This window comes from Gracilinanus agilis, chromosome 1, assembly GCF_016433145.1.
Source record: "Gracilinanus agilis isolate LMUSP501 chromosome 1, AgileGrace, whole genome shotgun sequence".
NCBI classification, from domain to species: domain Eukaryota; kingdom Metazoa; phylum Chordata; class Mammalia; order Didelphimorphia; family Didelphidae; genus Gracilinanus; species Gracilinanus agilis.
In genome coordinates, this window is record NC_058130.1 from 701,816,861 (window position 1) to 701,832,126 (window position 15,266).

Here is a 15,266-nt window from a genome sequence, read left to right on the forward strand (position 1 = left end):
CCTGTCTAGAACATTGAGCCTACAAGGAATCGGGTCCCCAAACTCTATTCACAGCTGATGGGCTGGAGAGAACTGGGGCTCTCTGAGAAGGGGTGCAGGGTCTTGGAGCAGGGGAGAGGAAGTGTATTGTCAGGTGGCCTTGGTACCTGCTTCAGGGGCATGGCTAGGCTGACCTTTGCCCTGAGACCCAACTTAGGGTGAGGAAGGAATGAGGATAACGGGTGGTGAAGAGAAGAAGATGAGGAAGGGAAAGTGGAAGAAGAGAAGGCCCTGGTCACTCTTTAAATAAGAAAAGGCTAAAAGTCAAAAGGGGAAACCGCCTGCCAGCTCCTTGAGGAAATCGGGGAGATGGCAGCCTGGCGGCGAGCGCTGGCAGGGCGGGGGCCTCGGCCCCTCTTTTGGCAGTGGCAGCGGCATCGGCAGCGGCATCGACAGCAGTTTTTGGCCTTTGGGCCCTTGAGGTAGGTGCCAACCTGGGGCCGGGCTGCTGGGCTTCCTGAGGGGCGATGCCGTCGTCTTGTGGGCCGGGCCCTGGGCAACTCAGAGTCGAGGCTTGATTTGCAGTGGCTTCCCTGAGGGAAGAAGGTAAGAGAGGAGAGGGTCTGGAGTGAGAACAGTTAGCTTTTTTTTTTTTTTCCTTTTAAATTAAAAACCCTTACCTTCTGTTTTAGAATCAATACTGTATACTGGTTCCAAGGCAGAAGAGTGGAAAGGGCTAGGCAGTGGGGGTTAAGTGACTTGCCCAGGGTCACACAGGTAGAAGTGTCTGAGGTTACATTTGACCCAGGACTCCCCACCCCAACCCACCTAGGTCTCTGGGTCTGGATCTCAATCCACTGAGCCATATAGCTGTAGGTAGATAGGTAGATCCTTGAAGGTTCTCTGGATGCCCCTACTCAGTCCCACCACCCTGTGCCTTCCAGCTCCTGATCCAGCCATTCCTTGAAATCGTCCTCAGTCTGCCAAACCCAACTCAGCTACCCATACCCTTTTCTACCAGAAAGTCCTCCCTTTGTGTGTCATGACCTCCTGTGAGTTGCTCATTCGTAATTGTGCTGTTCTGTGGAAAGTGTCACATGACGGTACCTCTTCTACCTGCTACTCTTACCCTCAGAGAGGGTCTCCTGGGTGGGGAGAGGGGCTATGTCTCCTTCTTCAGACCAGAGGCATCACAAGTACCATATATCCACTCCCAGGACTGTCACAGTAGAAAAGAATTATCCTGAAGGATTCACCTCACTACCAGAAAAGAACTGGAAGGAACTTGAAGAAGTCCTGTAACTCCACAGCACTCTGAGCAAAGAAAGGCTCTCTATCTGATCCTGAGAGTTTAGATGGTCAGCCTTTGGAAGCCTAGTCCTTGTAATTGCCATGAGCCTGATGCCTAATCTAAATCTTGGCCTTATCATTGGCAATAGCTCTTAGGAAAATCTCCATATTCTTAGGTACTGAAATGACAGATATTAAAGATGGGTGAGACGTGGCAAGATAGAATGAGAGAGACACTAAAGAAACGAAGAAGTGGAAATATCCAGATTTTTAAAAAAGTAAGTAGAAGGTAACAATGGAATAAGCAATAGGCCAAAAAGCTTGACTAATTCCTGGCAAAATTCTAAATATATTATTAGAGAGATGGTTGGTGAACACTTAGAAAAGGAAGCAATAATCACAAAGAGGCACTTCAGCCTTAGCAAGAACAAGTCATATCAAATCCATATTCTTTTCTTTTTTGACAATGTTATAAAATAGGCAGAACAGGGAAAGTATGTGGATACAATCTGCCTAGATTTCTACAAAGCATCTGATAAAGTATCTCCTGCTAGTCTTTGGAGAAGATGAATAAATGTGAGCTAGATGAGGGCAACTGGATGGATTCAAACTGGTTGAATGGCTAGACTCAAAGAGTAAACATTCAGAGCTAAATATCTGAAACCAAGTCCTCAGAGTAGAAAGGATTTTTAATAAATGACTTAGACAAAGAGAAAGACATCATCCTTATCAAATCTGGAAATGATACAAAGTGGAGAGGGTCATCTAGCACAATGGATGATCCTTGGGATTCAAAAAGCTCAGGAAAGGCTAGAACAACAATAAAAAAAGAAAATCTAGAACTCTGGGCAGAATCAAAGCAGATGAAATTTAATAGGGAATAAATGAAACTTGGGTTAAAAAAGTCATCTTTACAAGTACAGGATGAGATAGGCAGCTACTTTTTTTTTTTAAAGATTTGGGGGTTTTAGTATACACATAGGGTCAAAAATCAGTCCAATGTCAGATAGAAGCCTAAAATACCTAACATGACCATAGGCTACAGCACCAAAAGTGGTATCATTTGAGGAAGGACAGGCATATGAATATATTGTGGGTGGAACTATGGATTGATCCTGCCACTTGGAAAAGCTAAGAAAGTAGTTAAAATGTCCATATTTTTTAACCCATAGATCCCTTTGTGAGGGCCCAAGGAAGTCAAAGACAGAAAGTTTCCATATTATGTTAAAATATTTGTAATGGAAATGGTAGAAAGAACTTGGAAACAAGCTAAGTGCCCATCTACTGGAGACCTCTTGGAAAAAATATGGCTCATGAATGTAAGGGAATATTAACCCTAAGAAGCAATGGACATGAGAAATAAGAACTGAGGTGGAGTGAAATAAGGGGGACCAGGAAAACAATATACACAATTTCAAAAACGGGAAAGCAAATGTTTTGTAATGACAGGCACTAAGATTAGGCCTGGAGAAGAGCTGAGAAAATGCAAGTTCTCTTTTTTTGCTGAAGTGGTGTGTCTACGGGTGAATTATTGGAGATACTATCAGACTCAGTCAAGTATTGGTTGGTTTTGCCAAACTGCATTTTTTTTCTTTATGTTTTGATACAAAGCATAGATTGCTAGGTGTGTATGGGGGGAAGCTTCCAGGAGGCTGTGCCTGGAAATGAAAGTGATATAAAAATAAAGGCTTTTTACATTTTTTAAGTGTTAAAAAAACCCCTACAGTTTCCAGATGAAGAGGAGTCTCACCACTATATCTGGCTTAATGTGAGTACTGTGTTCCCTTCTGGCCCCTGTAAGTGAGGAAGGCCACTAAGAAGCTATAAAGCAGCTAGCTAGAAGAGGGAAATCAGAATCACAAAAAAATTCTCAAGCCCATTCCATATGAGGATCAAGTTCAAAGAACAGGGGATGGTTAAGGGGAACAGGATAGGTCAGACTTGCTCTATTTGGTTCCAGGATTTAGAACCAGAAACAATGGGTAGAAACAGCAGAGAAACAATTCTGGGTCAAGAAAAGTCATCCCAAAGTAGAATGGCTTCCACAGGAGGAAGTGGGTATCCTCTCATTTGAAGTCTTTAGGCAAAGGCCAAATGCCATCTGTTAAGTGTGTCACAGTAGGACTTTTTTTTTTTTTTTTTTGATGGGGAGGGGTGTTTTTTGAGTTGAATTAAACTGCCTCTGAGATTCCAGCTCTGAAATTCTGTGACTGTACACAAAGGGTCTATTAGGAATGGAAGGCCCAAGAGGCTGAATGGATGGCAAGAAGATTGGAAACTATACAATAGGAGGACTGGTCGAAAAGAATGGGTATATTTAACTTGGAGGAGTAAAGACTCGGGGAATGGGAGAAAGGACAACACACAATAGATATCTTTAATCATTTAAAGGGACTGTCATGTGGAAGAGGGATTAGACTCATTCTACTTGGCCCCAGAAGGTAAAATTAGGAACAACTGGGGAAAGCTGAAAGAAAGTAGATTTCAGCTTGATATAAGGGAAAACATCCTAACAATTAGAGCAATCCCAAAATGAATTTCCCTGCCACTGCAAGTCTTTTAAGCAGCAGCTTGATGGCCACTTGTTTGGAGTGTTGAAATAGGATTTCTGTTTAGGTATGGCTTGGACTAGGGGCTTTCTAAGGTCTCTTCCAGCTAAGATTCTAAGATCCTATATGGGATGCAGGTTTCCAAGACATCTCTTACCCTGGGAGAGCAGGCCCTTTCCCCATTACTCTCTATAAGGCTTGCTCTGCTCCCTTGCTTGGCATCCTTGGAATCCTGTGGATGACGCTCTCCTCCCTACCCCTCTGCCTACAGAGATCATGTTACTCTGTTCCCAAGCTGGCCTGGCCTGGGACTTCCAGCTGTACATTCTTGTCCTCCACTCCCCTTCCCCCCTCCCTCCCTAGTGAAGACTGGGAGATCAGGGGTGTGGCTGTAAACAAGCCTCCCTCCCCACCAACCTTAACAGTCCTCTTCCAGGTCAGGTTCCAGAAAAAGAAGGAGAAATCAAATTCATCTCAGAAGAGGCGAGGTAGGGATGGAAGCATGGGGGGAAGGACAGGAGACACCCCGGGTCCCTACACTGGTGGTTTAATCCCTCAGTAAGAAAATCCCTAAGTGGGCATGGTGGATTACAGAGAGAGGGGGATAAGACATGATTTCTCCCCTCAGGGGGCCTGAGGCCTGAGGTGCAGACAAGATTCACAATATATAGAATAGTGCTGATAATCTAATCTCTGCCCAGATTATGCTTCTCTCTGAGTCACTTATGCAGTTATGCAGCTGCTCAATGAAACTAGACTAGATGAAGTTATGTCTCAGAGAAGGCAGGCTGGCTAGAAAGGGATGGGGTCTCTGTCCCCTTGAAGCTACTAGCTGTTCTTGAAATTCAGCATTTCACTCCCCACCCCTGGCAGGCTTTCTCCTCAAGCCTAGAATGCATTCCTTCCTCCCTTTAACAGTCTTTAGTTTTCTTAAAGGCTCCTCCTATCCTAATTCCTCCCAGTTGTTTTTATTCTGGAATTCTCTTGGTCTTTACTTTTCCTTTGTATTTGTTAGCAGTCATCTCTCAGAACAAAAATGACTTCATTTTTGTCTGTTTCCAGTATGGGGTATGGTATCTCACAGAGAGCAGGCATTTAATCAATGTTTGTTAAGATTGGATTGGATTGGCATCCAACAATTCTGATAAACTACTCCGGTGATGCCAGGCACCAGGTCAAGTACTAATCTCTTCCTCCAGACACTGGCTCATAGCACTAGCCAAAAATGGGTCTATGTGAAATCCTGGAAAGGAGTGAATCTTTGACTCTCATCTAGTTCAGAAACTTATTAAGTCTCCCCTGGACCACTGAAATAACCTCTTAACAAGTTAGTCTCCCTTTTCTAACCCCTTCATTTTACAGATGAAGAAACAGAGGCCCAAAGAGGTTAAGTGACTTACCCAAGGTCACATAGCTAGTAAGTATCAGGGCTGAGCCTCAAACCCCTGTTTTCCAAATCCAGAGCTCCTTTCTATTCCATCAGATTGCCTTACTCAAACACAACTCCTGTGCCATGGGTTTCTAGTCCATTCTCCATTCAGGTTGTTCTTCTCTGGATATCTCATTTTGTCAGTGTCCTCTCTAAAACACTGCACTTAAAACTAGATATAAATCTCTTGATTCATCTGACCAAACAGAATCAGTAGTAGTGTTATATCTCTATCCCTGGATACTCTGCCCCTATTAATACAGTTTAAGGTAGCATCAGCTTTCCATGTAAGTGTAATAACTCGTTCCACAAGGCTGTCAGAAAAATAAGGCATTACTGCATTTGATTTTTCATGTCTCACCTCCAAAAGAGATTACAAATTCCTTGAGGGTAGAGACCATATCTTGAATTCTCAGAGGTACTGTGAGAGGCAGCATGGTATAACAGACTGGGAACTGGCCTCAGAGTCAGGAAGACTTGGTTTTAAGACCATACATGTGTACACACGTGCACACGCACGCACGCACACACACACACACACACATGCACGGCGCGATGATGGGCAGGATACTTAAATCTTTCATTCTCCCAGGAAATCTCAAAGACTACAGAAGGAGTGATCTACCTTGAAGGAGATTCCCCAACAGTTGGTTTTACTAGTATCACAGGTCTAGACCCAAACCAAACCAAACTAATAATACTATGCTTGTAAAATGATTTATAACTCCAGAAAGCTACAGTGATATTGGCTGTTGTTATTATGGGGCCCAAGATAGCAGTCTGGTATTCAAAACCCTTACAAACTACTTCCAACTTCCTATCCTTGGCTTAAGCTTCTTATTCTAGAGTATTCTAGCTTCTAGTCTTTCTACAACTAGCTATACCCCACATAAATATCCCATGTTCCCCTTCTACCATGCACTTGCTATTCACTAGGTCCAAAATAGCTTCGCTGCTAGCTCCATATGTTCCAATTCTCTTATAGCCACACTTCAAGGCTCAGCTCTAGTCCAGCTCTTGTCCTGGAAGCCTTCATTGACTTCCCTGTCAGAAATCATCTTTCCTTCTTCTGATCTCCCAGATCTTTGCATCTTCTCTAAGAAGAGAATGGATCTGAAGAGGTAAAGGGAATTCTGGCTTGTTTCATGAGGCCAGGTGGTAGAAGAATGTCAAAGAGAGTTAGAAAGGGAGGAAGGATCACTGAGTTGTTTTGGTCTGTGTTTTTAAAGAAGACATAGAAGGCTCATCCTGAAAAGCAAGGAAGCTCCTGCTTGTTCTCCAAGGTAGGATGTTGTAGAGTTCCCAATAGTCTCAAGGGAGAGGGGTTGGAAGAGATGAACAATGGTACTTGGTGACTTCCTGCTGAAGGGAACTGAGGAAGCTACTTGTTCATGAGAAAATAACACCACTGAGAGGTCTTCCATCTTTCCAGAGCATATACTCAGGATATGACAGAGAACCTTGTAAGTCTTATCAAATCAGATTAGTGTTCCATAGGAATGTTTGGTTGGAGATGTGTGTGAGTGCGTGTGTGTGCGTGCACACACACACATATATAAAATCCTGAACTATGTTTACAGACTTATTGAGAATCATTCCCATCCATGCAGTCTATGGTTTAGCTGAACTTGCCTTCTTGCTGTTCCTTCCACCCCTCTACACTGGCTTTCCTCTCTGCCTCTTATGACCGGGTGTGGGGATACAAATGTTGAGCTTAACAATCTAATTCATTCTGATTACTGTTTCCCAGCTAATAATGTTTTTTCCAAAATGTTCCATGATCTGGTCTTCAAATGAAATAAAAACACAAAATAGCCCATATATAGGCCATACTGATTACAGAATATAAAACACCAAAAATGTTGCTCTGAATAGATAAATTTAAAATACTAGTATAAAAATTTTTCATATTCTTCCTTGTCTTTGGTAACTTTCTGATAAATCTGTACTCAAATTTATCATATTTGATATTGCCTTAAGCAAATTGTAAAAAGCAATTTTAGCTTGGAATAAAAATAAAATAACTGCAGAAAAAACAACAACTCAAAAGCCACTTTCTATATGAAGGCTGCCTTGATCACTCTCCAAATTACCGTAATATATTCTGTACGTGCATGTAGTTACATAGATATACATACATGCCTACTTTCTACACATATATGTATGGATATCCATATACAAACATAAATGTCTCCTCTAGCAGAATTAAAGCTCCCTGAGGGTAAGGGCAATTTCATTAAGATTTTTGTATTCTCAGTGCCTAGAACAATGTTAGGCATATAGGAGATAAGTAATAAATGCTTGCTGACTGGTAGGTATGCTTGTGATCTGTGCTGGGCCCTGAGCTATTTACTATTTTTGTTAGTGTTTCGGATAAAGGCATAAACAGCACGCTTATCAAATCTGTATATGACATAAAGTTGGGACAATGGGTGACAGAGTCAACATTCAAAAGGCTAAAATCCTGGGTTGAATCTAGTAAAACACAAGTGCCAACATATGATAGGCACTAACAAATGCTTGCTGAATGGAATTGGATTAAAATGCAAAAGTCTTACATTAGAGTTCAAAAAATTAATTTCCCAAGTTCAAGCTGGTAAAAATGTGATCAACTGAAAAAGATCTGGGGTTTAAAGTACACACACAGTAAGCTCAATGAACCAATAGTATATTTTGGCAGTGAAGAAGTGAATTCAGTCTTAGCTTGCATCTAGCCAGCATCAGGCCCAGGGAGATGGTGGTCCTGCTGTGCTTTTCCCAAGACTATTTCTTACACTAGTATGTGCAGTTTTAGGTATCACATTTTAGCAAGAATTAGTGTCAGTTCAAACTAAGGAGCATCCAGAGGGAGGCTGAGATGGTGGAGGACCTTGAATTCATGCTAAATGATGACTGGTTGAAAGAAATGTGGACATTTTTTCCTAAAGAAGAGAAGGCTTAGGGGAACATAATACAAGACTTCAAGTATTCAAAGGATTAAAGCTCAAAGAGGATGGCACTCCTGCTTAGTCACAGAGGGAAGAACTAGAAAAGGCAAACTTAGGCTTGCTCAAAGTAAAAACTGCACCTAATCAGAATTCTCCAAGAGTCTAATGACCTGCCTTTGGAGGCAGTTTAAGACCAAGAAAAGCTGGATGGCCACTTGTAGAAGATTCTCGTACAGGTTTGGTCTGGACTTGAGGTGGTGCCTGAGATCCCTTCTAACTCAGAGATTCTGTCATGTTTTGGACCAATATTCCTAAGAACCACACTCCCCACCCTCCACTCCCCCATCAAACTGTAAATCCCATGGCTGGAATATCACATAATTCGTTTGTTCACTTTTTTTTTTTTTTGTAAATTTTTTTTTTAAACCCTTGTACTTCGGTGTATTGTCTCATAGGTGGGAGAGTGGTAAGGGTAGGCAATGGGGGTCAAGTGACTTGCCCAGGGTCACACAGCTGGGAAGTGGCTGAGGCCGGGTTTGAACCTAGGACCTCCTGTCTCTAGGCCTGACTCTCACTCCACTGAGCTACCCAGCTGCCCCCGTTTGTTCACTTTTTTCACTGAATTGCTGCCTACTTTCTCTACCTCTTCCTCTCAATAGCCTTATGCTCACTTTCCTATTCTTCTTTGTTTGCATGCACAGAAATGTACACAAGAGGGTCCTATAGTTTTGTGTATCCATGTTTTGTCCCATTCCTAGGCAAGAACCTTTCTGAGGTCTGCAACCAAGTCTTACTTACTTATCTCCCCAATATCATAGTCAAGTACAAGACCTAGTTATTTAGTAGGCACCAGGAAATATGTGTTGAATGAATAAAATGAATGTGGATATCAGGGAACTGCTCTGCTCAGCAGAACAAGCACATGTGTATTTCTTTGTATGTGTATATGGGAATTTGGGAAAAAAAGACAAAAAGAGGGGACAGGCTGAGATGAGAGAGAGTGGCCTTGGAAGAGTTAGGACTAAAACTCTGGCCTTCTACCCCTCAGGCCTGAGTATGAAGGACCAAAGCAATCTTAGGATGATCATCTATTACAAACAAGCAAACTAAAAGCAAGAAGGGTAAAATGACTTGCATGTGGCTACAAAGCAGCAGATATAGGATGAAGACCTAGGTCCTTGGATGTCAATTCTAGCATTCTTTCTACTATACCACAGATCTCATCAAAAGGAACTTTCTGGAAGCTAGGGAGAAGAGTAGGAGCAGGGGCCTACAGTTAGCCGACAAAAGATGGGATCTCACCCATGTTCTGAAGTTTATACTCATCTGAGCCTCAGTTTTAGGTCCACTTTCCTCTAGTTGGGGGAGAGGGGAAGGCTCAGGGGAACACAGTCTGGAGAAGGAAGCAAAGGAAAATCATTGGGAAGTCAAAGCACACAGAAAGGAATTTGGATGGGAGTCTGACTAATCTGCATGCAGAGCTATAAATACAAATGTGTACACACATACACTAGGTCACACCTGGGAACATAGCTGCCAGACGAGACATGGTGATGCCAGACTTTGTTTCTAGATATGTTTTCAAAATAAAATTCCCTACACAGAGGGGAACTTCAGTTATTAAAGGAAATGTCAGCTTAGGGAATGGGTAAGGGGGACAAGGAAGGAGATTATAGGGAGAAAGGGGTATCAAAACACGTGTGTGTGTGCGTGTGTACGCACACGTGCATATGTATGTAACCAAGAGCCTGCTACATTTAGAGTATTGCTTAGAAGACAGGAGGAAATTTGATTTCAGAAAACTTATGTGGAAATTTGTTATTATACATAATTGGTAAAATTAAAAATATCTTTATAATAAATAAAAAAACACATAAAAAGACAAGAGGAAGAGAAGAAAGCATGATCCCTTCTCTATTAACATCTGGAGGTCCCCGACTATTTGGGCAGATACATACAAAAAGGTCTAGAATAATGCAAGACAGTTAATAACAATGGTTAACATTGACATAGTGCTTTAAGGTCTGCAAAGCACTCTCCACACATTATGTTATTTGATCCTTGCAACAACTCTGAGTAGGTGCTATGATTATTCTCCTAACTTTACAGATGAGGATACTGAATCATCGAGAGGCTTATTGACTGGCTAACTGACCTAGCTGCCCAAGTATTCTCAGTTCTGATACTAAGTCTGGTGGCAAGACCGGCTGGGGAGATTCCAAAGCACTTAGTTTGTCATTAAAAGTCCTCCATACTCTGTCTTCATTCTACTTTTCTAGATTTATTTTCTCTCCTTCCCCCAACACATCATGGACTTCCAGTCCAAATTGGCAATTCATTATCCCTCAAACAAGTTTCTTGAACTGGCACAGTGGTTTAGAGGGAAAAACACTGGATTTGGAGCTGGAAGACCTGGGTTCAAATCCAAGCCCTTAAATTTAGCTATGTGCTATTGGGCAAGTCACCTGAGTATGGAGATGGACTACAATTTCTTCATTTATAAAATGAGAGATTGTTCCTCTAGATGTAACTTAATTTTTGCTAACTGTAAAATCCTATGATTCTAGTTCCTGCCTTTTAGCTCTTGCCCATGCTGTTCCCTATTCCTGTAATCCCTTTTTCTCAGTTTCTTCCTACCCTATTTCTTCCTCTTCATATCCTACCTGTCATTCAAGATTCATATCTCAGGCTACTTCTTCCATGAAGTTCCTCGATTTCTTCTTTTCCCCTCAAGTGGAATTAATCTCTCTTTTCTGTTCTCATAGTACCCTATACTTTTTATTGAATGACAGAGCTCAAAGAGTGGCATTTAATGAATCAATGCCAAACAAGGCTTATCTGCCCCAGGGAGCTGTGCTTGGTCCTGTTCTGTTCAGTATTTTTATCAGATGAAAGTATGATGGCATAATTTTCAAATGGAAAGTAGCTCAAAGCCTGAAGAGATGGCTAATGCATTGGATGACAAAGTATTCAAAAAAGATTTCCACAGTTTAGAACAATAGGTTAAATCCAGTAAGATGAACTCCAATAGGTATGAATATAAAGTTAAACTCTTAGATACACAAAATTACAACATTTGAGAGCAACCAGCCCCTCTACAGGAAGTGACTCTTCAGAAGGATAAACCTATCTTAAGGAAGTAAAGAGTAGAATGAGGTATTTCAGGGTATAATGAGTTTCCTATTCTCAGAGATCTTCCAGCTGAGCTTCAACGGCTTGTTAGTACTATAGAAGGGCTTCTGCTCAGATACATATTAGACTTGATGTAGCCTCTTCTATGATGCTACGATTTACCTATTATGCTCATTTCTAGAAACCACATTTTAAAAAGTATGGATGAGAAAGAGTGTATCAAAAGGAGGGCAATCAGATGATAAGGGAACTGCAAATTGGAGGATAAAAGAGTTGTTTAAGGAAGTATGGATAATGAAATTGGAAAAGAGAAAAAAGGGAAATGTGATAGATTGGGAGAGTGATTAGGCTTGTTTTATCTGGCCTTAAAGGTCAAACCTAGTAACAATAATAGCCAGCGTTTATTTCTTAAAAGTTTTACTTTTTCTCTTATTATCAATTCTAAGCCAGAAGAGTGGCATGGGATAGGCATTTGGGGTTAAGTGACTTGCCCAGGGGGGTCATATAACTAGGAAGTGTCTGAGGCTAGATTTGAACTCAAATCTTCTGGACTCCAAGTCCCCTGCTCTTTCCACTGTGCCACCTAGTTGTCTGGAATGCCAAAGGAAAGTTGCAAATGAAAATTTAGGTTAAACTACTCCTGGGGTGGGTGGTCTCCAGGAGGACTCCTTCAGAGAGCTTCAAATGAAGGCTTGTCACAGAAACTTTAGATTCTCACACTTCATTCTGTCTGGGCTCTAAGAGTCTGTGATTTTATAAAGAAAGAAGGTCTTTTCAGTCTGGAGAAGCAATAATTGAGTGATGGCCAGGAGTAATGGAGACTAGAACCTATCTCTGGATGTGGTCTCCAAAGCTAGGGCCTCAGAGGACCACCATGCTCTGGCATCCAGAGCACCAGTCTAACTGTAGACAAGGTAAAAAAACTCAGGAACCCATCTAAGTACCTCTAGCCTGGTAAATGAAGTAAGTCTAACTATCCCTCTATTAATGCAAACTAAAATATACATTATCTTTTTTTGGGGGGGAAGGGAGGTTGTAGGTCAATTCATATTGTTAGAATTACACTGATACTTAAAGACATTGTCTGAATGTGTAACTCACTCCTTTGCTGCCTGATACCTCTGGAATTAAATACGGCCTTCTCCTTTTGTCATTTTTAGCCCTTTATATCCTGTTTCCAGCTGATTACACATTATTATTGCTTAAATTCTATACTCTTGACAAACTGACCTAATTGTTGTCCTTCAGAGATTTCCATGGCTGTACCCCAGACCTAAAATGCTCTCCCTCTTCTCTTCTGCCTCTTCAAACCTGGAGCTCCTCCATGGACTCTATAATCCAGTCATATTGGTTTACTTGTTCTCTAGGCTTTGAATGCTCTCCTGTCCCAACTTCTCTTTAAATTCCTGTCTTCCTTTAAGATTCAGTTCACATGCCATCTTTTCCAGGAGGCTCTTCCTGGTTCTCCCAGCTGCTAGTGCTGATTATCTCAATATTACCTTCTATCAACTTTGTATTTATATTGTATATTCTGATTATATATTGTTTCCCCTCAGACTGTTTTTTGGGGGGTTTGTGTGTATATCCCCAGCACCTGGGGCAGTACCTGGCACCTAATAAGCACTTAATGAATGTTTGTTGATGGATATATTGCACATATTAATGCCTTAGAGATGTTTCCACATCTATAAAATAAGAATGCTCTTATCTGTTCTATAGCTGTTGTTTCAAATAAGATAATGTATAAAAAGTGCCCTAAAAACCTGAAAGAACTCTATGAGGTGAGCAGTTATTACACTTCTCCCTACCTGTACTGTACTTGTACCACTAACTTTTTTGAACTTCCTCTATCCTTTTATATGTACACTTTATTTATTTATTGCTAGAACACTGGGCAAAATCTAATAAGATAAAATTTAATATAAAAAAAGTAAAGTCATACTTTAAAAAAATCAGTGTCACGAGTACAAGATGATGGGAGAGAATGATTACCAAAGTTTGTTTGAAAAAGATCTAGGGTTTTAGGAGTCTGTAAAGTTCATGTGGATTAGCTGTGTGAGGTGGCTGCCCAAACAAGCTAGACTCGGAGGTTCTTGGGTTGCATTTAGTTCATTCTGGGCTTCAGTCTTTCTGACACTGTTCTCATAAGACCTCATCACTATTTATGTCTTTAGTTACTTGCTCTCACTTCCATCTTTTGTACATGTTCTTTTAAAATCTGGGCTTATCAGAGAATTCAGTATGCAGCTACATGCGCTATTTGTCTTGTACTGTAATTTTTCACTACTGCTTTAGTAGAATTTTATTCCTGATTTTGCTCCCTTGGGAGCTGACTTCTCTTTTGCATCCCAGGTCATGGGATCATCTTGATGTTCTTTTGAACTTTCTGAATTTTAAAATACACTGCATACATCAGGTCACATTAGACTTTTCTTTTCTAGCCACAAACAGCAGGATAACAGTCACTTTCTCCAAGATCCCTATCATTTCTAACTCATCAACTAGTTCTTTTGTAAATAGATGAAGGTGCTGAATGGCAGTATACTTGGCTGATTCCTTTGACTTTTGAAAGATGAATGCTTTGAGGGTTACACTTTCTGCCAAACTTACTGCAAATCTCTTGAATATTTCCCCTTCTTCTGAGGGCAGAAGATATCAAGATCATCCTATTCCTTTACTCTTTGAATGTAGCTAAAAGTCACATGAAGTGTTGGGGTAGCCATGCCACATTGTTGACTTGATAATGAGCTTTTAGTCCATTAAAATCCTCACATCTTTTTCATATGAACTGTTGCCTAGCTACTTAACTCATGTGAAAGTGGAAGCTACACAATTCATAAAAAGCAGCACTTAAAGTGGAGAGAGTATTGGATTTGGGGTCAGGAAGACTCAAGTTCAAATCTGGCCCTTGATGCTAGGAATAAATTACTTAACCACTCTCATGTACTTTTGTGTGTTTTTTTTTAAAACATAGTTTCTGACTTTTGACCTCTTTATTCCACTGAAATGGTCTTCTCCAAAGTTACCAATGATTTCTTAATGCCAAATCCAATGATCAATTCCTAATCTTTATCCTTCTTGACCTCTGCAAGCATTTAACACCGTTAACTACTTTTCCTTCCCTCTTACCCTAGGTCTTGTGTGACTCTGCTTTCCCTTGGTTCTCTTTCTGCCTATCTAACTACTCCTTCGATTTTGTTGGCTTCACCCATGTTATGTCCACTAATTGTGGGCGGGCGTCCCCTTCAACTGTCATATTCTCTTCTCTTTCTAGACTTTATTACTTGGTGATTGTATTAACTCTTTTGGGTTCAATTATTTTCTCTATAAAGATGGTTCCCAGATCTATTTATCCAAATCTCTTAAATGCCAGTCTTGCCATCTTGCCTGTTAGATACTTTGAACTGGAAGTCCCATATGCATTGCAAATGTAACATATCCAAACAAGAACTCATTGTATTTCCTCTCAAACCTTCTTTTTAGAACTTCTCTATTACCATGGATAGCACCAGAATCCTGGTTAACCAGGCTCCAGTCATAGTGCTATTCTCTTGCTTGTTCATCCTCCAAACCCATCAGCTGCCAAATCTTATAATTTCTTTCTCAAAAACATCTCTTCTATATAGCATCCCCTTCTCTTCATTTCCAGTCACCACCTAGTTCAGACTCTCATCCAGACTATTTTAATAGCTTTTTAGTAGCATTCTCCTTGCCTCAAATTTCTCTCCACTCCAATAAATCTTTCATTCACTTGCCAGTGATTTTTCCTAAAGTATAGGTATGACCATGCCATTCCCCTGCTCAATAAAATCCAATGGCTCTATTACCACCAGGATCTATCTTTATCTATCTATCTATCTATCTATCTATTTATGAAGTCTTGGTATTTAAAGCTCTCCATAACCTAGTCTATTCCCATGTTTCAAACCTTCTTACATCCTCTATTCCCCTCTATACTAA

The 15,266-nt window shown here is 40.9% G+C and overlaps 1 protein-coding gene across 1 annotated transcript in view; it reads right to left on the minus strand.

Moving 5' to 3' along the window:
* Window positions 1-491: 491 nt before the first annotated feature.
* The window catches only part of ZC3H3 (zinc finger CCCH-type containing 3), a 501,954-nt gene continuing 487,179 nt past the window's right edge, over window positions 492-15,266 (minus strand). The window contains 1 exon segment of the mRNA XM_044669341.1: window positions 492-572. Coding sequence (XP_044525276.1) covers window positions 541-572 — 32 coding nt within the window. The 3' untranslated portion in view covers window positions 492-540.